Below are 27,411 nucleotides of genomic sequence, written 5' to 3' on the forward strand. Positions count from 1 at the left end.
GTCTTGTTTATTTATTCACCTGGAGAATGGTGGGTAAGTATATCCCATATCAAATGCACTAAGTGAACTAATGAACTGTTCCATAAACAGCGGAGTACAAGTTTTTGTCTGACATAATTACTCTTAATGGTCATGTAGAACAGTCTCATATTTATACGCTCTTAAGTTCTATAAAACAGAGGAAGTTGAACTATTGTCACAGTCTTTGTGTCATCCTAATGCCATCTGTGCGCAAAAACTATTTTGTGCCATAATTCAAAATCATCGAAAAAGGTTAAATGCCCACAAGGACAGAATGTATCTGTTGCAAGCACTCAAGCAAACAATAGTTTGAAGGCTAATGCCACATTATGTGAGCAGAGTTAGGCCATGTGCATATTGAGGTCAATTCTCCTCATTTTATCCCCATCCCGTCACCCATTTTAAGATATTTAAATAACTTGCCACAAATCTTGCTATAAAGATGACATACAAGAGTCTTTTTTCAAAATCATTCTCACACATTAACCAATAATCATTTTACTATGTCAGATGTATGTTTTTTTGAAATTTCCTGGTTTGTTGTTCCTCTATAAATCATGAAACTGAATAACCCCAGTATTTTTTTATATATTTTATTATTTTTAAAGTTTACAACAACAATATGGATATCACATTCATATTTACCACATAATGTAAAAAAGATTGTTTCATCCAAGCTGTAATACTATGTTAAACAAGAGCTGTCACAGTATGTGACGAATGCCCCCGAATGTGACATTGACCTACGAACAAGGTCAGTACATGAAAAGGCCTTTACGTGTCAAATACATATGGCAAGTTATTTTAAATTGCCTCTGAACATAAAAAAATACCACACATACTTGACAACCTACACTGTTATGTCCTTATATTCAGAATACCCTTGTGAATAAACACTTAGTGTATCTTTCACCTTAGAGGTAGGGACATGGGTCTTGCACACGACACGTTGTCTTCGTATGTGGAACACATGTAGCAAGTGATTTTAAAATCTGTCCATACAAGGGAAAGTAACAGCCCTGACACGACAACCTATACTCTATGTCCTTATATGCAGCACTCCATTGTGAATAAACACTAAGTGTGACCTTGACCTTTTGAGGTAGGGACACAGGTCTTGCACGCGACACGTCGTCTTGGTATGTGGAACACATGTGTCAAGTTTTTTTAAAATCTGTCCATACAAGGGAAAGTTACAGCCCGGACACGACAACCTATACCTTATGTCCTTATATGCAGCACTCCATTGTGAATAAACACTATGTGTGACCTTGACCTTTGAGGCAGGGACACGGGTCTTGCACATGACACGTCGTCTTGGTATGTGGAACACATGTGGCAAGTTATTTTAAAATCTGTCCATACAAGAGAAAGTTACAGCCCGGACACGACAACCTATACTCTATGTCCTTATATGCAGCACTCCATTGTGAATAAACACTAAGTGTGACCTTGACCTTTGAGGTAGGGACACGGGTCTTGCAGGCGACACGTCGTCTTGGTATGTGGAACACATGTGGCAAGTTATTTTAAAATCTGTCCATACAAGGGAAAGTTACAGCCCGGACACGACAACCTATACTCTATGTCGTTATATGCAGCACTCCATTGTAAATAAACTCTAATTGTGACCTTGACCTTTGAGCTAGGGACATGGGTTTTGCACACGACACGTCGTCTTGGTATGTGGAACACATTTGGCAAGTTATTTTAAAATCTGTCCATACAAGGGAAAGTTACAGCCCGGACACGACAACCTATACTCTATGTCCTTATATGCAGCACTCCATTGTAAATAAACACTAAGTGTGACCTTGACCTTTGAGGTAGGGACACGGGTCTTGCACGTGACACGTCGTCTTGGTATGTGGAACACATGTGGCAAGTTATTTTAAAATCTGTCCATACAAGAGAAAGTTACAGCCCGGACACGACAACCTATACTCTATGTCCTTATATGCAGCACTCCATTGTGAATAAACACTAAGTGTGACCTTGACCTTTGAGGTAGGGACACGGGTCTTGCACGCGACACGTCGCCTTGGTATGTGGAACACGTGGCAAGTTATTTTAAAATCTGTCCATACAAGGGAAAGTTACAGCCCAGACACGACAACCTGTACTCTATGTCCTTATATGCAGCACTCCATTGTGAATAAACACTAAGTGTGACCTTGACCTTTGAGGTAGGGACACGGGTCTTGCACGCGACACGTCGTCTTGGTATGTGGTACACATGTGGCAAGTTATTTTAAAATCTGTCCATACAAGAGAAAGTTACAGCCCGGACACGACAACCTATACTCTATGTCGTTATATGCAGCACTCCATTGTGAATAAACACTAAGTGTGACCTTGACCTTTGAGGTAGGGACACGAGTCTTGCACGCCACATGTCGTCTTGGTATGTGGAACACATGTGGCAAGTTATTTTAAAATCTGTCCATACAAGGGAAAGTTACAGAGCCGGACGGACGGACGGACGGTGCGATTTTAATATGCCCACCTTCGGGGGCATAAAAAGTGATCTGTGAAAAAATTAAACTATACATGTATCAAATAAAACTGCCCTATTTTAATTACTTGCACATACTGTGTCGGTCATTAAATATAAAATAACATGCAATTCTTCATGCATCACATTTCAGTGCTCCAGCTAGGCATAAATAGCAGGGTGGGGCACCTGCTGCCCTTTTCAAGCAGCCTGCTACCTCTTTACTACAATCCACTGTGCCCTTTCGTTCAACAGGCAATTTTCAAAAATAAGTATCAAAACAATAAATATGAATAATTTTAACACTTAAAGGAAACAGCTAAGGTATTCATAACAAACTTTTAGGATTGAAAGTAGTTAAAACACAAACACAAAAAGAATTGGCCCTTGCAAGTGCCCCATTAAAGCTCATCCAATGCACATCAAAAGTGCCCTTTCTAATCTAGCACCTGCCCTTTTCAAATCCTGGTTGGAGCACTTCATTTCATATAATAAAACAAGAAAACAATCATACATGTTCATAATCAGTTTTAGGCTTTTACCTCATTTATCTTTATTAAAAGTCATTGAGAAACTTGTGTTCGAAGTCAAAAGCAAACTGTTGATTTTTGAAAATCAAAAAGCTCATTTATTAACCAACCTGTTAATCCAGTTTGATGTAAATGTATTCAAATGTAAAACAAAATAGAACCAGGACTTTCATTTTGTAAAAATATTTTACCAAATTTGGCCGTTCAAGTCTTATGAGGTTTTGTATATAATTTGTTATTAATAATAATACTTAACAATATTGAAAAGATTGCTTTAAAAAAACAACAACAAGATTACAAATTTCATGAAAAAAAATGTTATAGTAACGATAAAAAGATTCTGGTTATTTCTAATTTACTTTTAGCTCTTCTGTCCAAAGTCTGTGCATCTGTTAACAATTGCTTGTGAAGATAAAGTCTTCATTTATTATGGGACATTTACCAAACTTATACAGTAGCAATATATCAAAAAGAGTTTGATTCTTTTAAAAAACCAGTCAGATCAATGCATGGCGGGATTATGGCCCTTAAATGAGTCAAAATTGTTAAAATTGACCTTTGACAAGGATAAGTTGATATTTACCTAACTTATACAGTACCTAGATATCAGTGAGCTCAGTTCTTTTTAAAAAAAAAACAGCCATATTCGTCCATGCATGGCTGGGTTATGGGCCTTAGAATAGTCAAAATTGCAAAAATTGACCTTGTAAACATGATTAATTCTTGAATTATTATCCGATGTTTACCAAACTTATACAGTACTTAGTTAGATATCCATATATAAGAGCTCACTTCCTTTTAAAATCCAGCCTGATTTGTACATTCATTGACTGGATTATGATTAAAAATTGTCAATATTGATATAATTGACCTTGTGAACATGATCAGGTCTTAATTTATTATCCAATATTTGCACTTATCCTGACCCTGCAAAATGTGTACTATTCTTTAAGGTCAAAAAACAGTTGAGAACATAAACTTATTTTTTGAGTAATTTCTCAAGAATGGTTTTTGCTCTAAGAAATTATTGACCAAAACTTTATATGAGCATAATTCAGACTATTATTGAAACCGAGACCAACGTAAAGTACTTTACTGTTCAATTCTTGCCTTTTTAAAAGTACTATTATACTGCAATGATACCTATGTTTTTATTAGAAACACCAATTAACAGTTATGTACATCATTAACATTTGATTCAACTGATAAGTAATAAAATGCCAATTATTTCTAGTTTATCGAAATTATACCAGTTACACAATTTGTGGTATGTGGCAGGCAATAATAGGCTATTAAAGGACTTTTGAAAGCTTAAAATATGGTTTATTGTGAAAAAGGTAAACTATTTACCAAAAAAACACAAGAACATTAAATATTAATACAAAATACTTAAAAGAGTTGAATGTTAAATTAGCATGTTTATGGTACAGTGGTTAGGTGGTCCAGGTTATAGACCATACGGTAATTTAAGAGAAAATTTAGTTCTAACATTACCATGCTAGGCTGTTAAGTGAAAAAACGTTGTCCGGTATAACATTTAATATAACATTGTTTATTGAAGTGATGATGAATATATATTGTACTTGTGTCTTGACTAGTTTTCACATTATCACAACAGTAGCATGCACCAAATGGAAAGATCGTAGTAATATAATGACAATATTTTGAAGTACATTTAAAAAGGATTGAAAAAAAATCAAGTATTGCACAGAATAATATTGCACATGGAAATAATGTCAGATAGTGTGATTATGAGGCATTAAAATGCAAACTCAGCATCCAAATCGTAGTCATAATCATAAATGTCTTCATCATACTCAAAGTCATTGTCTGAATCCCTTTCTGAGTTTGAGGTACCTCCGCTGTCCTCGGTTTCCGGGTCAGACACTCTCATAGGAACATGAAGACTGGTTGCATACACATCATCATATCCATCAAACACCTGTAGTTCCTGAAGCAGAGCATGGCTCATGTGACCCCCGGTCACCATGGAGATCTGGTCTATAGGGGGAGGGGTGTGGGCACAAGCCTGGGCGAGAGATTCACTAACCTCATACATGGAGGTGGTGTAGGGGGCATCATTGTTCAGTATGAAAATGCTGCTGTCTGTCGCCGCTTGTAGCTGGAACCTTGAAAAATCTGGTTCTATTGATTCTGAGTTCAGTTTTGTCAGGTGAGAGGGTGCAGGTAGACGCCTCATGGAAGTGATCCACTTGTATCGTACTTCATCAAGAACTGAAGTTGGTTTTCCAGGGTAGTAGATGAGAATGGTATCATCACGACAGCATAGTGTGTAGGGGCTTGCAAACTCCTCATATGACACCTCCGGTGGAGCAATGTCCCAGGTATTGAAAATCTTACTTTTTACGTCAAACATTGCAAATCCAACAGACTTCTTTATACAGAACTCTTCAGATGGTCCAGTTCGATATCTGAACCAGAGAAAAATGAAACGATCTCCTTTTACTGTTGCTCTGGCAAGGCTGATGAAGCGAGTCCCGGGGATCTGGTAACATTTGTATTCCTGTGTGTGAAGGTTGCAAAGAAACAGGTGCCCAGTGCCCTCTTTGTTACCCACTATGTACAGGTTCTGATTGCAGTAAACCATTGCTGGTGGCACTGTGCGACAGTTGGTCAAAGTAGTGCGGTAACAAGGGTTGTAGTAATCCATTGTCTTGAAACTGTACAGTGAGGCCTGAACTTTAACAGTGTCAACAACTAGAATGTTTATTTTCATCATGTCAGTTGGATACGGAAAAGAGGAGCAGAGGTACATGTATAGGTGATTCTTGTGTGATATCATGTTTCCAATTGTCTGCCTTACTGGCATTATCCTTACAATCTTTTCACTAGCAAGAGGAAAATGCAGCCATTTCTGATGTGTAATGTTGTAAACCATCACTTTGACAAACTTCATCCCTTGATTGCTCACAATTGAGTATAGAACGGGCAATTTTGATGGCAAATTATTGTTTTTAGGTCTTATTGATGAATCAATGCTTTCTACTTGTGAGACACTGGCTGACATGTTATCTTCAGATTTCACAACATTTGATGTTGACTGCATAATAACACTAGTCGAGCATTTAGAATGGACAGGAACATCACTTATATGCTCACAGACCCACAATTTTATACAAGCACTCAGATCTGCCTGAAACTTTGACCGAGCATCTTTGTCAGCATCAATCCATCGGTGCACAAGCTTTTTCAGCTGATTATATTTGCAATGCCTTACAACAAGAGGGTCTTCCAGTATCCTGAACAGATAAACTCCTGGTAATTCAATGATTTCATCATGATAAACCAGATAGTCATGAAATCTTGACTGAATCATTGACTGACATGCACTGGCAACATGTGGCAAGTTATGATTTTCAGAAAGGTATTTCAACCTCAAGCAGTTAGTCAAATCCAGGTTTCCCAACTCTAAATAAAACTGACTGCAGTAATCCTTAACATCATCCATCAGAAAAAAATCTGATACTCTAACAACATCTTCAACATTGGAATTGTTCAGAACTAGATTTCCAGTGTACATGTAATTCAGAATTTGTTCAAACACATCATCATTCTCAACGATCAGTGACTGTGATAAATCAATGACTGCTGTCTGTTTTTCACGCATGTCACATGTGAACATAGACAGAAAATATGGGCTCCATAAAGCCAGTATAGCACGATGGGCATAAAATGTCCTCCCATTCAGTTTCAACTCCACATCACATAGCTCGCCTGTTTCTCTTTGTTTTAGAAGTGGTTTGATGATGTACTCCTGCGTATTCTTGGAAAACTGCTTCCTCTCGGCCTTAGTATAGTTAGACATCATGGAAATATTATAGTGACAATATGCAAATAAAAATATTCATGTTACTGTTTTCTCCCTCATCAAAACTGTCAGCTTCAAACACATCTCAGTCCTTAGTACTGTAGTAAGCAGGCTAGTACAACTTTCCATGAAATAATCAGTCAACCATTTTGTAAACACTGGATTTTACTCAATGACAGCAAGTTATGCACTAATAGGTGTGCATAAATCTCCATGTTGAATACAAGAAAACAATCAAGGTTAAACTTCTGCACATAAAATTGCAAGAATTATTGATTTAACATCTTTGTTTTGACATTCTGCTAGTTCTGGGTCGACGTTATATTCTATACACGCTCACAGTCTGACCATTGGAATCTATACACCCTTAAATTTTTCCGTAAAGTAAACCATGAAACTGTTGCCTGCGACCATTTCAACTAGTTTTATTTCCGGATAGCCCTTTAAGCTCCCGTTTTTGTATAATAGCTATTTTAAGGATTATAACTTGGACTTCCAATATGTCGACATGGATAAACAGCTTCAAGTCAACTTTTTAATTTCTCCGTCACCATGATGTGTCACTGTGGTACGAAAGGATTGGGATCAAGTATGCTAACAGTAAAAGATATATGATTTTATTTTGACGTTTGAAATATCAAAGACGAATATTTGAATGTTATTTTATGTATGTTTGGTTCATAATGGTACTTTGTCAAGTGTTTGTGGTTATAATTGACTGATGCATAACATTCTTAATGCAATGTCAGATTTTAGTTGAGAGAATTGCTCCCATTTGTCCAAATTTTATTTTCATCAATTGTGGCAATGAAAGCAGATCAGATATCATGCACAGTAAAGATTTTCCTTTTCTTTTTGTAATATATCATGAAGAATATCAAAGACTGTGGGAACTGAAGGTTTTATACCAAGACTTACAGTCATAGTTGATTGTAACAGTATTGGCTATACTAATTACTATACCGTAGTTTAAGTACGGTCCCTTCCGTTATACTTTTATGCAAGAGTTGGCTCCCTTGTTTTAAAAAAAAGGACATGCTCATTAAAAGTTATCGTAATTGAAGCTACGAAGTTGTTCAATCATTCAACGCATAACCGAGTTATAAACATGGTATCAGAAGTGGCCAGAGGATCGTAAAGGCATGCATCTCTCTGAAATACGCAGTCAAATTGAAACAGAAGGTAAAAGAACATTATAAACGAGCAAAGCATCGAGCCGTGAATTTCCCCACCCACAACAATACCACTAGCCATGGCTGTTCCTTCAATGATCCCATTTCCACCTAAACTTGACATGGAATGAAACATCAGTGACAACTGGAAAAAGTTCAAGCGTACGTGGAATAACTATGAAATAGCGGCAGGTCTCGCAGAAAAGGATGAAAAACTCAGAACCGCAACTCTATTGACATGCATAGGGCCAGAAGCCATGGATGTTTTTGATGGATTTCATTTTGCTGAAGAGAAAGAGAAAACTGAAATTAAAACAGTCATTGAGAAATTTGAGACATTTTGCATTGGAAAAACAAACGTCACATATGAAAGGTACAATTTTAATATGTGCACACAGACACAAGATGAAACATTTGACACTTATGTCTCGAGGCTGAGAAAATTAGTAAAGACTTGTGAGTATGCAAATCTCACCGAGAGCTTGATTACTGACCGCATTGTCATAGGTATACGTGAGAACAGTGTGCGGAAAAGACTTCTGCAAGAGGATAAGCTAACACTTGACAAGTGTATTGACATATGCAGAGCTGCTGAATCAACACAAGCAAAGGTCAAATCAATGAGTGGTGCAAGTGGTACCACAGAGGAAGTGCAGTACGTGAAACAAAAGCAAACGTATAGACCTAAGACAAAAAACCCAACGCCAAACATAAATAAATGCAAATATTGTGGTAAATTCTGCACAAAAGGTAAATGCCCAGCCTTTGGGAAGAAATGCATGAAATGTGGGAAATACAATCATTTCGCGTCTGAATGTCAACAAATAGAGCAGAAACCGAGATCACACAGGCAAAGACATGTCAGACAATTTGATGTTGACGATAGTTCGGAGAGTGAGAATGACTTTGAGATTATGACACTCAGCAATGGAACAAGGTCCAAAGTTTTCGCCTCCATGCTTGTCGTCAATGTTCAGAAAACAGTAAAGTTCCAATTAGATAGTGGAGCAACAGCAAACCTCATTCCAAAAACATACGTGCCGGAAGAGCTTATTGAATTGAAAGCAAATACGCTTAGAATGTATGACAGGTCTGAGATGAAAACGTATGGTACATGTAAATTGACACTCAAAAACCCAAAGACTTATGACAGATACACGGTAGAGTTTATCGTTGTTGATGACGAATTTGCCCCACTTCTTGGACTTGCTGCCATCCAAAGAATGAAACTGGTAAAAATCCAATATGAAAACATTTGTCATGTAGAAAAGGAAAATGAGTTGCACATGCAAGAGATCCAGAACAATTACAGTGATGTTTTCCAAGGCGAAGGTACTTTTGAAGAAGAACTACATCTAGAAATTGATGATTCGGTGACTCCAGTGAAAATGCCAGTCAGACGTGTTCCATTAGGTTTAAAAGAGAAACTGAAATGTGAATTGCAAAGAATGGAAAAAGCTAACATCATCACCAAAGTTGAAACACCAACAGATTGGGTATCCAGCCTAGTTGTAGTAAAAAAGCCAAGTGGTAAATTAAGAATTTGCATAGACCCCAAACCACTAAACAAAGCTCTTAAAAGAAGCCACTATCCCCTGCCGATCATTGAAGATTTACTACCAGAACTAAGTGAAGCAAAAGTCTTCAGCAAATGTGATGTGAAAAATGCATTTTGGCACGTCAAATTGGACGAAGAATCAAGTTATTTAACAACATTTGAAACGCCATTCGGACGATACAGATGGAACAAAATGCCTTTTGGAATCTCCCCAGCCCCAGAATATTTCCAGCAATTCTTAGAGAAAAATCTGGAAGGACTAGATGGTGTTAAACCTATAGCGGATGACATTCTAATATATGGAAAAGGCGAAACTTTCCAGGACGCAGTGAAGGATCACGACAGAAAACTAGAGAAACTGCTCAAACGGTGTAAAGAGAGAAACATTAAGCTGAACAAAGACAAATTCGAGTTACACAAAACAGAAATGCCGTTCATTGGACATCTACTTACAGAAAATGGTGTTAAGCCAGATAGTGCAAAAGTTGAAGCAATCATGAAAATGCAGAAACCAAGTGACAAGAAAGCTGTCCAGAGACTGTTAGGAGTAGTGAATTACCTCACAAAGTTGCTTGGCAACTTGAGTGATATATGTGAGCCTATACGCACGCTCACACACAAGGATGCAATCTGGAATTGGACACATGAACATGACGAAGCATTCAAAAACATCAAAACAGCAGTGTGCAATGTTCCAGTCCTGAGATACTGTGACTCCAGGTTGAATACAGTTCTACAGTGTGATGCGTCGGAAACCGGTCTTGGTGCGACACTGATGCAAGAAGGCCAGCCAGTAGCATATGCAAGCAGAGCACTGACGTCAACGGAACAGAACTACGCTCAAATAGAAAAGGAACTACTTGCTGTTGTGTTTGGCTTTGAAAAATTTCACCAGTTTACATACGGGCGCCGAGTGGTTGTTGAAAGCGACCACAAGCCATTAGAAACGATCAGCAAGAAAGCATTGCATAAAGCGCCAAAGAGACTTCAAAGAATGCTATTAAGATTACAGCTGTACGACTTTGAGATCATCTAGAAAGGGAAAGACATGCACATTGCTGATACTCTGTCGAGAGCGTATCTACAGAATAGTTGTGAAAGTACAAGCTTAGGTGAAGTACTGTCCGTGCAGTCAGAATTTGAGAAAGAAGTTGAAACGGTCTGTTTGACAGATTTCTTAGCAGTCACTCCAAGCCGTCAAGAGAAAATTAGAGCAGCCACCCAGCTGGATCCAACATTAGCAATAGTTATTGAGCAAATCAAATGCGGCTGGATTTCGAAAGAAACGCCACCAGAAGCAAAGCCATACTTCAATATTCGGGATGAACTCTCTGTAGAAAACAACATTATATTTCGCGGTGAAAGGTGCGTTATACCTCGATGTATGCGCAGAGACATTTTGGACCAAATTCACACGCACATTGGGGTAGAAGGATGCCTCAACCGAGCGCGGCAGTGTGTGTTTTGGCCAAACATGACATCTGAAATTAAAGATTTCATAGGGAAATGTGAAGCGTGCCAGTCATTTGCCAGAAAGCAATGCAAAGAGCCATTGCTAAACCATGATGTACCAGACCGACCATGGGCCAAAGTCGGAACAGACATTTTTACCTTGGATGATAATAACTACTTGGTAACAGTCGATTACTTCAGTAATTTCTTCGAGATCGACAAACTGGAAGATATGACATCGCGATGTGTCATCGGCAAACTTAAGCAACATTTTGCTCGTCATGGTATTCCAAACCAGTTAGTTTCGGATAATGCTCAAACATTCAAATCAGAAAAGTTCAAACAGTTCACTTTACAGTGGGATTTTGAACATGTGACCTCATCTGCAAGATACCCTCAATCGAATGGAAAAGCAGAAAGTGCAGTAAAACGAGCAAAATCTCTCATCAAAAAGTGTAAACATTCACATACTGACCCAATGTTAGCCCTTTTGAACCTGAGAAATACCCCTCTGCAGTCTACAGGATACAGCCCAGCTGAACAAAGCATGAACAGGCAGACAAGAACACTATTACCCACAAAAGAGAGTCTGCTGAGGCCAAAAACGCTAATAAATGTGAAAACAAATCTAGACAAAAGCAAAGCAAAACAATCGTTTTACTATGACAGATCAGCAAAACCTCTGCCAAGACTAGACATGGGTACAACAGTAAGAATCAAGCCTGAGAACAGTCGAGATAAATGGGAAAAAGGCTTGATTGTCAACAGTCCGAAAAGACGCTCATACGATGTAATGACAGAAAATGGTACCACTATCAACCGCAACAGAAGACATCTTCGGCAATCGAGAGAGAAATTCACTAGGGCCGACAACGATCCTTCTGACCAACCGAGTGGTCCGGTGCAGACTGATCCTATACCCGACCTGCAGACAGATGTTGAAGCGAATCGGTCCAATACTACTGCTGCTGAGCCAGGGACGAGTGACCATTGTGGTTTCCCAAACGAGGCCAAACAAACTAGTTCTGGACGGACAGTTAAAGTTCCGCTAAGATTTAAAGATTATGTGAAATAAGTCACAAGACAGTTTAGGACACTTCACTTTGAGAGTGTATCACAGTCTGATAAGAATCCAATCAGAAATATATACTTTAAAAATTTAGATAAGAAAGATAGTAAGGTTAAGTCTTGATTTAATTGACAAGTGAAGCATAATACATTTCTATAATTATTTTATAAGATCCTTAAAGAGACAAAGTGCTTATTCAATATTCCAGCACCAGTGTTAAGTGCTTAGTAAAGATCTTTCTAGGACAGTTCTTACCACCAGACTCTTTAAGTGTTAACTTATGTACATATTGATAGTTCAAATTTATTTTAAATGTTCTTTAAAGGTGATTAATCTAGTCAATAGCCATAACAGACTTGAACTATTATGCTTATGCGTATCATGTATTTCTTGTAAAATTTAAACTTCATTTCAGTGTGAGATTATTCCGCAGTAAGCTTTCTTACATTCAATGTTAAAGGAAAAAGGATGTAACAGTATTGGCTATACTAATTACTATACCGTAGTTTAAGTACGGTCCCTTCCGTTATACTTTTATGCAAGAGTTGGCTCCCTTGTTTTAAAAAAAAGGACATGCTCATTAAAAGTTATCGTAATTGAAGCTACGAAGTTGTTCAATCATTCAACGCATAACCGAGTTATAAACATACATATTATCATTCTTCAATGAATCAAGTATTGCATTATTCAAATATAATTTCAGGTTATGCAGATTGTTGAGAGCAATATGATGAGGGAAGGCAGGAAAGAGTCTTATTGTCAGGTAATGTTAACAAGAAATGTTTAAAACACCTTCTTTTTTAATCATGATTTCCAATACGATATTATGTGTATTGTGATCCTAGAATTGGACTTTTTTCTTTATTGGATTTTTAGGAATATTTATTTGCTTCAGACTTTGAAATAATATTATGACAGTAAAGCAAACCACAAAGTATGTTTTAATATATTTTGCCTAATACTACCGTACAGGCAATCCATATAGCATACTTTTGTTGTAAAAAAACTTCTTAATATTTGCACAATAGGTTTTAAGACTTTGATTTTTGAAGGTGATCAACAAAAGAAAGATTTTTCATAGAATTTTCTTTTATATTATGATTTAATTGCAGTATGTACTCATGGAAAAATGGTGTTTGGGAGGTGGTGAATAAGGATTTGCATGCAGCATTGAAGAATGATAATATGTATGTTGTATTTGTTTTCTTCTAAATATGTGAATACTGTTTTAAACTTTAAATCTTGCCATGAAATAAGTATCATGTATTCCAATTTCAATTTGCCAGTATTACTATATCATAATCCTAAAAGATCCTCTACAACTAAATTTTATGCAAAAATGTTTTTTATACATTTGAAATTCTTGTAATATCCTGCTAACAGCATTTATTCCTGTATTGCATATGAACTGATAAATGCCCAAGATTGCCAAAAAAATTTCTAACTGCTGATCTTTGATAAATGGGGATGCTTTTAATCTATATCTTTATTATTTATTTTTTTCAGGCAAAGAATAGAAAGAAAGGTTCTCTTAACATAGAAAGTAAAGAAATAATGAAGTTCACACTACAGTTGACAATTTGGATGTGTTTCCTTTGTTATTTGAACATGATTTATTTTAACTTACATAACAAGTATGCACTACAATAATGTATATCTATATTAATAGTAATGATATTCCATTAAACATGGATATGGAAAAAATATTCTTTGACAGTGCAAGATAAGATAAATCCAGACATAGTCAGAGTCTTCAGTTAACTTGGATGTGTTCCATTTGTTTCATCCACATACTTGAAATTTGTCTTGTAACTACCTGTATTTTTATGAGGTTAAGTGGTGAGTAATCAACCTTTATCATAACATTTTCTTATTTGGGGATAGTATGTATTTATGTTGACACTATGTGTACCTTCATTCTCATCATTTTTCTGTACGAAACGAGACCGAATGGGTCATTTTAGTTTTACCATTTTAAACTGTATTTATTATACTCATCATTGAATACCCATTCGTATATTATCAAACATTTTAACAAATTTAAATGTGTTGTTATTTTGATTATATTGTGTTGGTGTCATAGGGTACATGTACATGTCCATTCCTAGCCTTCAAGATAAAACATATATATTTTTTTGTTGTAAAATGTGTTCTTTATGCATATACATATAGAGTGGCTACAGAGAACTCAACATTTTTCTTACAAAATATCTAAGGGTTTCCCTGCATGTGATTGCTACATTTAGTGTACCTCATGTTATATAATACATTGTATATGATCAATAAAACACTAAGAAACAAAGCTGTTGCTAAATACTTTTTAAAAGCTGTATATGTACAAGACAATACTGAGACTGTATAGACACCAATGAAGATGTATAGATTCCAATGATTGCCTTGAGTTGAGGCTGTATAGATTCCAATGTTTGTCTTAAGCTGAGGCTGTATAGATTCTAATGTTTGTCTTCAGTTGAGGCTGTATAGATTCCAATGTATGTCTTCAGTTGAGGCTGTATAGATTCCAATGTATGCCTTCAGTTGAGGCTGTATAGATTCCAATGTTTGTCTTAAGCTGAGGCTGTATAGATTCTAATGTTTATCTTAAGTTAAGGCTGTATAGATTCTAATGTTTGCTTTCAGTTAAGGCTGTATAGATTCTAATTTTTATCTTAAGTTGAGGCTGTATAGATTCTTATGTTTGTCTTAAGCTGAGGCTGTATTGATTCTAATGTTTGTCTTCAGTTGAGGCTGTTAAGTTGAGGCTGTATAGATTCTAATGTTTGTCTTCAGTTGAGGCTGTATAACGTTCAATGTTTGTCCAAATTTTAGGCTGTATTGAATCCAAGATCTCTCAAATTTGAAGCTGTTTAGATTCCAATATCTGTCTTAATATGAAGCTGTATACAGTCCAATGTTAGTGCTACGTTGGAGTTGAAAAGACTCCATTGTCTGTCCTACGGTGTAGCTGTATAGATTCCAATGTCGATCGAACTTGGGAACAGTGAGCTATAATTGTTTATTTCCTTGCAAAGTATTTATTTTATTTAAAATTGTCATCTTTTGTCTTAATTATTATCTGAAATCTCAAAAAATGTGGATAAGAAATTTTCATATATTTTACGACATTTCAATGGGGGTGTATAGATTCCAGTGGTCAGACCGTGAGCGTGTATAGAATATAACGTCGACCTAGTTCTGTCAAATAATTTGCCACACTGTTCAAAAAGGGTTAAATAAGACCATTTGGTTACACACAACTATGCAATTAGGGTTACAAAAGCACATATATACTTACTTTATAAATATTTATTATAGATATTCATATCACAGGGGGGCAGAAACAAATTATTTTCTTATCTGTAAATATAAGAAAATAATTCGTTTCTGCCCTCCTGTGTTTTCATATATTTACACTCCTCATTTACAAAATAAAATGTGGATACTAATTTAATCAGCATACTGTACCAGTATACATATCTTTACTTGAAATCTGGGATTAGGATTTGTTTTTGGACCCAGTTAAAATATATTAAATTCATTCAATTTAACACTATTTAAACCATTTTGAATGGGAAGGTGAAGCATGTAAGAATAGGGTAAAATGAGATATATCAGTTTATGGTTTTCAAAAGGAGCTTGGCTGGAAGGAATACGTATATATACGTGTAAACTTGACATTTATTATATAAGATTATGTATATGCACTGAATAATGTACGGTTTTGAGGATAACAAACAAGAAAATACGAATGGCATGAACAAGATGGGTAAATTAACGTCGATTATATACTCACGATAGGAAAGTTTGTCTTTATGGATATATAGTCATTTCATTTAACGCAATATGTTTTTTTTTTCTTCCTTGGATGTTACGTGTTGTTTGTTTCTCATTTATTTTCAAGTCACATATAATTTTTATCAGCGTACAGTTTTAATTTTTTAACCTATACAACAATTCGATGCATTTTGTTAGGATAAATAGAGGATATTTGTTAATTTCAGTGTAAGATCGTATTTTATTTCACGAGTGCCGTAGGAAAACATATTTTTACGAGTGGCGACAAACAGTTCAAAATACACTTAAACGATGAAATAACATTCTATTTATGTTCGAACAGTTGTTTCCGTCTGTAATTTGTTTGGTATGAAAACAAATGTTCAAACATTCAACTTCAAGATAAAAAAAAAAAAAACGTTTGAAAAACGGGATAACCATCTTTCTAGTTAACGGTAAGTTAAATATATCTTAAATTAGTTTTTACTTGCGTAACATTTCTTTAAATTGTAAATATTTTCTGGTTCAAAGTGAAATGTTCTGTTTTGATCAAGGGAAAGTAACTACAATTTCTGAAAGTTGATATTTTCATTCCTGGTTTTGCAGTGAAATATTTTCACTGTTGTTATTTCACTGATAAAACTCCATATTTCATCGAAAAGCATGAAAGAAACATATTTATAAAAACAATAACACTCAACACCCAAAAGCTCCCATTAAACCACACACGAAACACAAACACAAGTGCACATGCATACCTATATTTATACATACACGCACTCATACACATGCATACTTGTATGTATACATACAAGCACACATACACATGCATACCAATATTAATACATACACGCACTCATACACATGCATACTTGTATGTAAACATACACGCACTCATACACATGCATACTTGTATGTAAACATACACGCACTCATACACATGCATACTTGTATGTAAACATACACGCACTCATACACATGTATACCAATATTTATACATACACGCACTCATACACATGCATACCTATATTTATACATACACGCACTCATACACATGCATACCTATATTTATACATACACGCACTCATACACATGCATACCAATATTTATACATACACGCACTCATACACATGCATACCTATATTTATACATACACGCACTCATACACATGCATACCTATATATTTATACATACACGCACTCATACACATGCATACCAATATTTATACATACACGCACTCATACACATGCATACCTATATTTATACATACACGCACTCATACACATGCATACCTATATTTATACATACACGCACTCATACACATGCATACCTATATTTATACATACACGCACTCATACACATGCATACCTATATTTATACATACACGCACTCATACACATGCATACCTATATTTATACATACACGCACTCATACACATGCATACCAATATTTATACATACACGCACTCATACACATGCATACCTATATTTATACATACACGCACTCATACACATGCTTACCAATATTTATACATACACGCACTCATACACATGCATACCTATATTTATACATACACGCACTCATACACATGCATACCTATATTTATACATACACGCACTCATACACATGCATACCTATATTTATACATACACGCACTCATACACATGCATACCTATATTTATACATACACGCACTCATTCACATGCATACCTAAATTATACATACACGCACTCATACACATGCATACCTATATATTTATACATACACGCACTCATACACATGCATACCTATATATTTATACATACACGCACTCATACACATGTTTACCTATATATTTATACATACACGCACTCATTCACATGCATACCTATATATTTATACATACACGCACTCATACACATGCATACCTATATATTTATACATACACGCACTCATTCACATGTATACCTATATATTTATACATACACGCACTCATACACATGTATACCTATATATTTATACATACACGCACTCATACACATGTTTACTTATATATTTATACATACACGCACTTATACACACATATATACCTATATATTTATACATACACGCACTCATACACATGTATACCTATATATTTATACATACACGCACTCATACACATGTATACCTACATATTTATACATACATGCACTTATACACACATATATACCTATATATTTATGCATACACGCACTCATACACATGTATACCTATATATTTATACATACACGCACTCATACACATGTATACCTATATATTTATACATACACGCACTCATACACATGTTTACCTATATATTTATACATACACGCACTCATACACATGTTTACCTATATATTTATACATACACGCACTTATACACACATATATACCTATATATTTATACATACACGCACTCATACACATGTATACCTATATATTTATACATACACGCACTCATACACATGTATACCTATATATTTATACATACATGCACTTATACACACATATATACCTATATATTTATGCATACACGCACTCATACACATGTATACCTATATGTTTATACATACACGCACTCATACACATGCATACCAATATATTTATACATACACGCACTCATACACATGCATACCAATATATTTATACATACACGCACTCATACACATGTATACCTATATGTTTATACATACACGCACTCATACACATGCATACCAATATATTTATACATACACGCACTCATACACATGTATACCTATATGTTTATACATACACGCACTCATTCACATGCATACCTATATATTTATACATACACGCACTCATTCACATGTATACCTATATATTTATACATACACGCACTCATTGACATGTATACCTATATATTTATACATACAAGTACTCATTCACATGTATACCTATATATTTATACATACAAGCACTCATTCACATGAATACCTATATATTTATATATACACGCACTCATACACATGTATACCTATATATTTATACATACACATTGATGATGTTGTTGTTTGGATGAATTGGTTGCGTACAGAATATTATTTTTTGTTTGGGTTCTACTTTTTTCCCGAAGAGACGTGTCGTTTATGTGGTTAATTCCATCTTTAATCAATAGTGTTGTATTTTCGTTTCTGTCGATATAGATGCTATGAGAGTCTGATATCTTCTGAAATCGGTGCTTATTATGCCATATAGATATTCAATTTGATTAAAAGGGAAAAAACTATTGGTTCTATAATCGAAAATGAATTCAGAATGTTTTACACCTGTTATACGTGTTTTTTTTAAGTTTAACAGTAGATATAATCGACAATGAAAAGGAAGATGTAAAACTATTTGACTCTGCCAATTCCTTTCTTAAAATCATGACGTCAGCAAACTGTTTGTGAAATACAACAGAAATGTTTCAACATTCTGTCAATGTTTATTTCCTTTTTCTCTTTTGGCCACTTTGTTTTATTTGAGACACATTAAATGTTAATTGACGGCTTTATGGAAGTGCCCACGCTCCATTCATCTTATGCTATATTTACAGCATAGTTGGCAGTATGAGTAATATTGCGTTAGATATAATAAAAAGGTATCCGATACTTTTTTCACCCCTTGCCCCGAACAACTGAAATGTCCAAGTAATCAAGCAAAATAAATGGGCATATAACGGCATATGCTTTAAACTCACTGCATACACAAACACTCGCGAAACAGCGCTTTAATAGATAAAACCTACGACGAGACACATTCCATTGTTCACTTGAAAATGTAAATGCTATTGAATATTGAGCTCCCGTAGAAGCGTTCATAAATTGCGCTCGCCGCCCATATTTCAGGGCGTCGGTGCGGGGTATTGAGTTTAGTTTTCAACTAGCAATAACCACGCCTCGGATAAACCTCATCGGCTATGGTACCGCCACTGCGCAAAGCTATCAACACAGTTTCATCGCTGGTCTATATCTCGTACAATCTGTACCGATAGCGTGTTAAATAGTTATCATTAAACGTTAGCATGTCGTATTTCCGCCTGTGTTTGGTTACAGACAACCAATATCAAGTCGTGTTTTACAACGACGATTGTATTTTGTGTATTTTAAAGTGGTTATAATCCCCTTGCATCAATTGACACATGTGAACATCTTTATTACATGTTTAAATACAAAAGTGGAATGGGGAAAGGCTAAATTTTAAAACTTTTTGATATTTTATTTTTCATTTATCTCTGAGGAACATTCATTTGAACGTCTAACGCATATATCATTTGATAACTATCTAGGTATGTAAGGTGTTAAGCAAAACTTACGAAAGAATATTTGTCAGAAATTTGTTGAAAATCCGATTGCAATTTCAAGAACAAAAGATTTTTTCGAAAATGAACAAGTTTCGTGTCTAGATACTTCAGTATCCATAACAAATTGTCTAATGAAAGAATGTTTGCTTTGGTACGATTCCTTTTCCCGAGCTGATATGACTAATTGGAGCCTTCACTCGTGTTTCGTGCCGTTTTGGTTGCATTTGAACTACCAACGAGACAAATCCCATTGTTGTATAGCTTTCTTGGGAACATTTTTCCCTGTATAAAGAATGGAATGCTGCCATAAAAGAATGTTTCAATAATGACTGATCGGTTGCTATTTTTTTGACGTTTCAATTATTTTCAAATTTTTTGTAGTATGTCAACTGGTACGACATTCCTTTCTACACGATTCTGAAGCATGACAGTCGCGGTCCTGTATCAAATTTGTAGCAGGAAAGTATAAAGTGGCTGTTAATGAATGTCTCATCGCATTTAGGCTTGTCCATATTGTAAGAAAGCTGAACACCTCATGAATAAAATGCAATAAATGTTTTTAATTATAATATCTTATTTTGAAACGTTCTTCTCAGAATAGGATACGTTACATTCATTTGAAAATATAAGTGTCATTGAATATTGAGCTCCCGTAGAAGCGTTCATAAATTGCGCTCGCCGCCCATATTTCAGGGCGTCGGCGCTGGGTATTGGGTATAGTTTTCAACTAGCAATAACCACGCCTCGGATAAACCTCATCGGCTATGGTACCGCCACTGCGCAAAGCTATCAACACAGTTTCATCGCTGGTCTATATCTCGTACAATCTGTACCGATAGCGTGTTAAATAGTTATCATTAAACGTTAGCATGTCGTATTTCCGCCTGTGTTTGGTTACAGACAACCAATATCAAGTCGTGTTTTCCAACGACGATTGAATTTTGTGTATTTTAAAGTGGTTTTAATCCCCTTGCATCAATTGACACATGTGAACATCTTTATTACATGTTTAAATACAAAAGTGGAATGGGGAAAGGCTAAATTTTAAAACTTTTTGATATTTTATTTTTCATTTATCTCTGAGGTACATTCATTTGAACGTCTAACGCATATATCATTTGATAACTATCTAGGTATGTAAGGTGTTAAGCAAAACTTACGAAAGAATATTTGTCAGAAATTTGTTGAAAATCCGATTGCAATTTCAAGAACAAAAGATTTTTTCGAAAATGAACAAGTTTCGTGTCTAGATACTTCAGTATCCATAACAAATTGTCTAATGAAAGAATGTTTTCTTTGGTACGATTCCTTTTTCCGAGCTGATCTGACTAATTTGAGCCTTCACTCGTGTTTCGTGCCGTTTTGGTTGCATTTGAACTACCAACGAGACAAATCCCATTGTTGTATAGCTTTCTTGGGAACATTTTTCCCTGTATAAAGAACGGAACGTTGCCAGGTAAGGATGTTTCAATAATGACTGATCGGTTGCTATTTTATTGACGTTTCAATATTTTTCAAATTTTTTGTAGTATGTCAACTGGTATGACATTCCTTTCTACACGATTCTGAAGCATGACAGTCGCGGTCCTTTATCTAATTTGTAGCAGGAAAGTATAAAGTGGCTGTTAATGAATGTCTCATCGCATTTAGGCTTGTCCATATTGTAAGAAAGCTGAACTCCTCATGAATAAAATGCAATAAATATTTTTAATTATAATATCTTATTTTGAAACGTTCTTCTCAGAATAGGATACGTTACATTCATTTGAAAATGTAAGTGTCATTGAATATTGAGCTCCCGTAGAAGCGTTCATAAATTGCGCTCGCCGCCCATATTTCAGGGCGTCGGCGCGGGGTATTGGGTATAGTTTTCAACTAGCAATAACCACGCCTCGGATAAACCTCATCGGCTATGGTACCGCCACTGCGCAAAGCTATCAACACAGTTTCATCGCTGGTCTATATCTCGTACAATCTGTACCGATAGCGTGTTAAATAGTTATCATTAAACGTTAGCATGTCGTATTTCCGCCTGTGTTTGGTTACAGACAACCAATATCAAGTCGTGTTTTACAACGACGATTGTATTTTGTGTATTTTAAAGTGGTTTTAATCCCCTTGCATCAATTGACACATGTGAACATCTTTATTACATGTTTAAATACAAAAGTGGAATGGAAAAAGGCTAAAATTTAAAACATTCCGATATTTTATTTTTCATTTATTTCTGAGGTACATTCATTTGAACGTCTAACGCATATATCATTTGATAACTATCTAGGTATGTAAGGTGTTAAGCAAAACTTACAAAGAATATTTGTCAGAGATTTGTTGAAAATCCGATTGCAATTTCAAGAACAAAAGATTTTTTCGAAAATGAACAAGTTTCGTGTCTAGATACTTTAGTATCCATAACAAATTGTCTAATGAAAGAATGTTTTCTTTGGTACGATTCCTTTTCCCGAGCTGATCTGACTAATTTGAGCCTTCACTCGTGTTTCGTGCCGTTTTGGTTGCATTTGAACTACCAACGAGACAAATCCCATTGTTGTATAGCTTTCTTGGGAACATTTTTCCCTGTATAAAGAACGGAACGTTGCCAGGTAAGGATGTTTCAATAGTGACTGATCGGTTGCTATTTTATTGACGTTTCAATAATTTTCAAATTTTATGTAGTATGTCAACTGGTATGACATTCCTTTCTACACGATTCTAAAGCATGACAGTCGCGGTCCTGTATCTAATTTGTAGCAGGAAAGTATAAAGTGGCTGTTAATGAATGTCTCATCGCATTTAGGCTTGTCCATATTGTAAGAAAGCTGAACGCCTCATGAATAAAATGCAATAAATGTTTTTAATTATAATATCTTATTTTGAAACGTTCTTCTCAGAATAGGATACGTTACATTCATTTGAAAATGTAAGTGTCATTGAATATTGAGCTCCCGTAGAAGCGTTCATAAATTGCGCTCGCCGCCCATATTTCAGGGCGTCGGCGCTGGGTATTGGGTATAGTTTTCAACTAGCAATAACCACGCCTCGGATAAACCTCATCGGCTATGGTACCGCCACTGCGCAAAGCTATCAACACAGTTTCATCGCTGGTCTATATCTCGTACAATCTGTACCGATAGCGTGTTAAATAGTTATCATTAAACGTTAGCATGTCGTATTTCCGCCTGTGTTTGGTTACAGACAACCAATAACAAGTCGTGTTTTACAACGACGATTGTATTTTGTGTATTTTAAAGTGGTTTTAATCCCCTTGCATCAATTGACACATGTGAACATCTTTATTACATGTTTAAATACATAAATACAAAAGTGGAATGAGGAAAGGCTAAATTTTAAAACTTTCCGATATTTTATTTTTCATTTATCTCTGAGGTACATTCATTTGAACGTCTAACGCATATATCATTTGATAACTATCTAGGTATGTAAGGTGTTAAGCAAAACTTACGAAATAATATTTGTCAGAAATTTGTTGAAAATCCGATTGCAATTTCAAGAACAAAAGATTTTTTCGAAAATGAACAAGTTTCGTGTCTAGATACTTCAGTATCCATAACAAATTGTCTAATGAAAGAATGTTTTCTTTGGTACGATTCCTTTTCCCGAGCTGATCTGACTAATTTGAGCCTTCACTCGTGTTTCGTGCCGTTTTGGTTGCATTTGAACTACCAACGAGACAAATCCCATTGTTGTATAGCTTTCTTGGGAACATTTTTCCCTGTATAAAGAACGGAACGTTGCCAGGTAAGGATGTTTCAATAATGACTGATCGGTTGCTATTTTATTGACGTTTCAATAATTTTCAAATTTCTTGTAGTATGTCAACTGGTATGACATTCCTTTCTACACGATTCTGAAGCATGACAGTCGCGGTCCTGTATATCTAATTTGTAGCAGGAAAGTATAAAGTGGCTGTTAATGAATGTCTCATCGCATTTAGGCTTGTCCATATTGTAAGAAAGCTGAACGCCTCATGAATAAAATGCAATAAATGTTTTTAATTATAATATCTTATTTTGAAACGTTCTTCTCAGAATAGGATACGTTACATTCATTTGAAAATGTAAGTGACGTTGCATATTGAGCTCCCGTAGAAGCGTTCATAAATTGCGCTCGCCGCCCATATTTCAGGGCGTCGGCGCTGGGTATTGGGTATAGTTTTCAACTAGCAATAACCACGCCTCGGATAAACCTCATCGGCTATGGTACCGCCACTGCGCAAAGCTATCAACACAGTTTCATCGCTGGTCTATATCTCGCACAATCTGTACCAATAGCGTGTTAAATAGTTATCATTAAACGTTAGCATGCCGTACTTCCGTCCGTGTTTGGTTACAGACAACCAATATCAAGTCGTGTTTTACAACGACGATTGAACTTGGTGTATTTTAAAGTGGTTTTAGTCCTATTGCACATAATGGCACATGTGAACATCTTTATTACATGTTTATTACATAAATACAAAAGTGTAATGGGGAAATCCTAAATTAACTATAAAACTACGCCTCGGATCAATGCCTCGATAAAGCCAGTGCGCAAAGCTTTCGACATAGTTATCATTGCACATTAGCATGAAATGTAATTGTTAACACTTTTCTTTAAAAATTTATCCGTATCTTATTTGTCCATTCCGTGCGTCGCCAGAAACAAAACAATTAACCATCTTTTTCTACAATGTTAATTCATAATGCCCCTAAATAAAATCTATTTGAATTTGATAAATTTAGTAACTGATGAAAATTACTTTTTTGCAAGAAATGATCATATTTTTTATACGAATTTTAATGAAGGTGATAAATATGTTTTACTGTACTTGCTTTTTTAACCAAGACATATAATTTGGCTTGTTGATATGAAGTGAAGAAAGGTGGAATTGTTAATTGAAAGGTAAAAACATTTATTGCATTTTATTCATGAGGAAATCAATGGAATTGTTTTGAAGTCAAATGATTTGATATATGATTTATGATCATTGACTTTCGAGATTATATTTCCCCGAACGGACGAGTTTATTATTCACATTGATTGAACGAGTATTGTTTACAGAGCCAACTTTAGTAGAAAAGGAGGGTGAACTTTGAGGATTATTATAATCGAAGAACTCGCTGGCCTTTGCTTGTAGGTGTGGTTTTTATGTGTGTATATATAATACAGCACATACTATATATATATATGATACTGCATCACTATATTACTAGTAATCGTTTACTGCAATCTAAATTTCCATATTGTTCATTTAATATAAGTATATATGATATATGTGTATTACAAATAATTTATGACGTCTACCTATAAACAATTGATTTTCAGTGAGTATGCAGAAGGCATATACTGTTAAAAATACTGATATAATACGTGGGACAAGTAGCTGTATATGTGTTTGGTAAAATTATTTCGTACACGTTACTGATAATTGTGAAGGTGATCACTGACAAGAATTCATCTGCTCTTGAAGGGGATCACTGGCAATACTTCATCTGCTCTTGAAGGTGATCACTGACAAGACTTCATCTGCTCATGAAGGTGATCACTGGCAAGACTTCATCTGCTCTTGTGACCCTTGTTAACAAACGATTTTTTTCTGGTGAAAAGATACAACCGTCAAAATCAAGAAATGAATATCAACCAAGGAAACATCACTACACGTAAATAACAACTATAAAATACTCATGAATGTAAGCATTAACATGGACTCATTATCAACACCTCATGCCTCTTCTATCTTCACCTTCGAATCAACTTCTTTTCATTATGATTAGTGAAATGATATAGATGTTATTTATCAGACTAAGTTCGCTCCCATTAGTTGAATTAAATAAAGACTACAATTATACATTCATAGTATATAATCTGCGTGAGTTTCCGTATGGAACCATTTATTATCAATATACAGGATGATTAACAACCCTGGGCAAGCAAATACCTGGAGTAGGAGATTTGATCAGTTAGTTACAATGCATTAACTAATTTACAATCCCTGTTCGGAATGAAAATAAAATCGAGAAATAATATTGTAATTTTGTTATATCTTTTGTGGGGGTGATAGTTGGCATTCATTACATATCGTGACAATGTTTCTGTAACACGAAAATTATCTGGTAGAATCAAGTGCTTTATATTAATATATTCCATATGCATTGCATAAAATACACATTTCCCCAGAAATGCATTGATGTGAGCATTATCATGGGGCATAAACTGTACGTGCAATACACTAATACACGAATCAATAGCCCATTTTCAAGAATCCGAACTAGTGCTAAAGTTATTGCGCACTCTGCGAGAACCTCAGCGTACATTTTCCGTTATGCCACTGAGCTGTAAAAATACATTTTTGTAGTTAACTGATGAATTCAGAGGTCATAAACTGAGAAAAATTCTTATGCGAATGCTTTACCCAGAATCACCTGTGGATGGAATCTTATAAACTCTCGAGCAAGCAGCTGGAATGCAGACTTGGAATATTGCGCGTACAACAGTGAAATAATATTGTACAACTTCCCGTGGATTACAATTAAGACATACTTTTGGCCTTAAGATATAATGGCAGTGTGGGAGAGTGTTTCAATGATCATGAGTAATTTAGAAATTTACTGAGAACATTTATTGACCCTCGTGAATGTAACAGAGGAACGTATTGATTGTAGAACACTTTTCGCAAACAGTTATTAAATGCAGTAAAGTGTTGTTGAAAAATTGTCTGCGAGGCAAAACCATGGACTCTGAGGAAGAAAAGGACAAGATTATCCGGCCTCTGAAGACTCAGAAGTCTGTGCAGATAGTGGACAATCGGCCTGAGATAGTCGAGGTGCGAGAGAAACATGGGCCTCTGTATAAGGCCATTCCCAAAATGCCAGTGCCTCTGGCTGTGTTCTGCTGCATTCTCAATATAGGACTTCCAGGAATTGGTGAGTTCTAACAACTGATTTTCAGTCCTTATCTGGACTGTTCATTGGTTTTGTATACTAAGTCGGAATTAATTCATTTTTACTGTTATTTGTGATATATATTTTTCTCCATATTTGCGTATTACATGTAATATACACTGGTGTTGGTGGTACCCTTAATGTTTGTTAATATATCAACTGTTACTACAGCGTTTGGCCTCTGGCGTTTAAGGTGGTATATTGCTTATCTGTTGTCTGAAAATCGGTTCATGGCCGTAATTACACACAAATTATGGTACTACTTTTG

General features: G+C 35.5%; 3 protein-coding genes, 1 long non-coding RNA gene and 5 other non-coding genes across 9 annotated transcripts in view; 2 read left to right on the plus strand and 7 right to left on the minus strand.

Moving 5' to 3' along the window:
* The window catches only part of LOC128208965 (thyroid adenoma-associated protein homolog), a 97,061-nt gene that overhangs the window by 57,991 nt on the left and 11,659 nt on the right, over nt 1-27,411 (minus strand). The window lies entirely within an intron of this gene.
* On the minus strand, nt 1,902-7,173 carry LOC128208968 (uncharacterized). The gene has a single exon (XM_052912737.1). The coding sequence runs from the start codon at nt 6,872-6,874 to the stop codon at nt 4,805-4,807; it is 2,070 nt and encodes a 689-aa protein (XP_052768697.1). The 5' UTR covers nt 6,875-7,173; the 3' UTR covers nt 1,902-4,804.
* On the plus strand, nt 7,195-14,408 carry LOC128208970 (uncharacterized). Its single transcript, XR_008256921.1, has 4 exons — nt 7,195-7,463; nt 12,829-12,888; nt 13,238-13,312; nt 13,632-14,408. It is a non-coding gene; the product is annotated as an uncharacterized LOC128208970 (long non-coding RNA).
* Nucleotides 19,702-19,842, minus strand: LOC128210037 (U4 spliceosomal RNA). Its single transcript, XR_008257104.1, has one exon. It is a non-coding gene; the product is annotated as a U4 spliceosomal RNA (small nuclear RNA).
* On the minus strand, nt 20,850-20,990 carry LOC128210043 (U4 spliceosomal RNA). Its single transcript, XR_008257109.1, has one exon. It is a non-coding gene; the product is annotated as a U4 spliceosomal RNA (small nuclear RNA).
* Nucleotides 21,998-22,138, minus strand: LOC128210041 (U4 spliceosomal RNA). Its single transcript, XR_008257107.1, has one exon. It is a non-coding gene; the product is annotated as a U4 spliceosomal RNA (small nuclear RNA).
* Nucleotides 23,145-23,285, minus strand: LOC128210035 (U4 spliceosomal RNA). The gene has a single exon (XR_008257102.1). It is a non-coding gene; the product is annotated as a U4 spliceosomal RNA (small nuclear RNA).
* LOC128210036 (U4 spliceosomal RNA) lies at nt 24,303-24,443 on the minus strand. The gene has a single exon (XR_008257103.1). It is a non-coding gene; the product is annotated as a U4 spliceosomal RNA (small nuclear RNA).
* Nucleotides 26,319-27,411, plus strand: part of LOC128208969 (protein stum homolog) — a 42,418-nt gene continuing 41,325 nt past the window's right edge. The window contains exon 1 of the mRNA XM_052912738.1: nt 26,319-27,125. Coding sequence (XP_052768698.1) covers nt 26,933-27,125 — 193 coding nt within the window. The 5' untranslated portion in view covers nt 26,319-26,932. The remainder of the gene's footprint in view (nt 27,126-27,411) is intronic.

This window comes from Mya arenaria, chromosome 11, assembly GCF_026914265.1.
Source record: "Mya arenaria isolate MELC-2E11 chromosome 11, ASM2691426v1".
NCBI classification, from domain to species: domain Eukaryota; kingdom Metazoa; phylum Mollusca; class Bivalvia; order Myida; family Myidae; genus Mya; species Mya arenaria.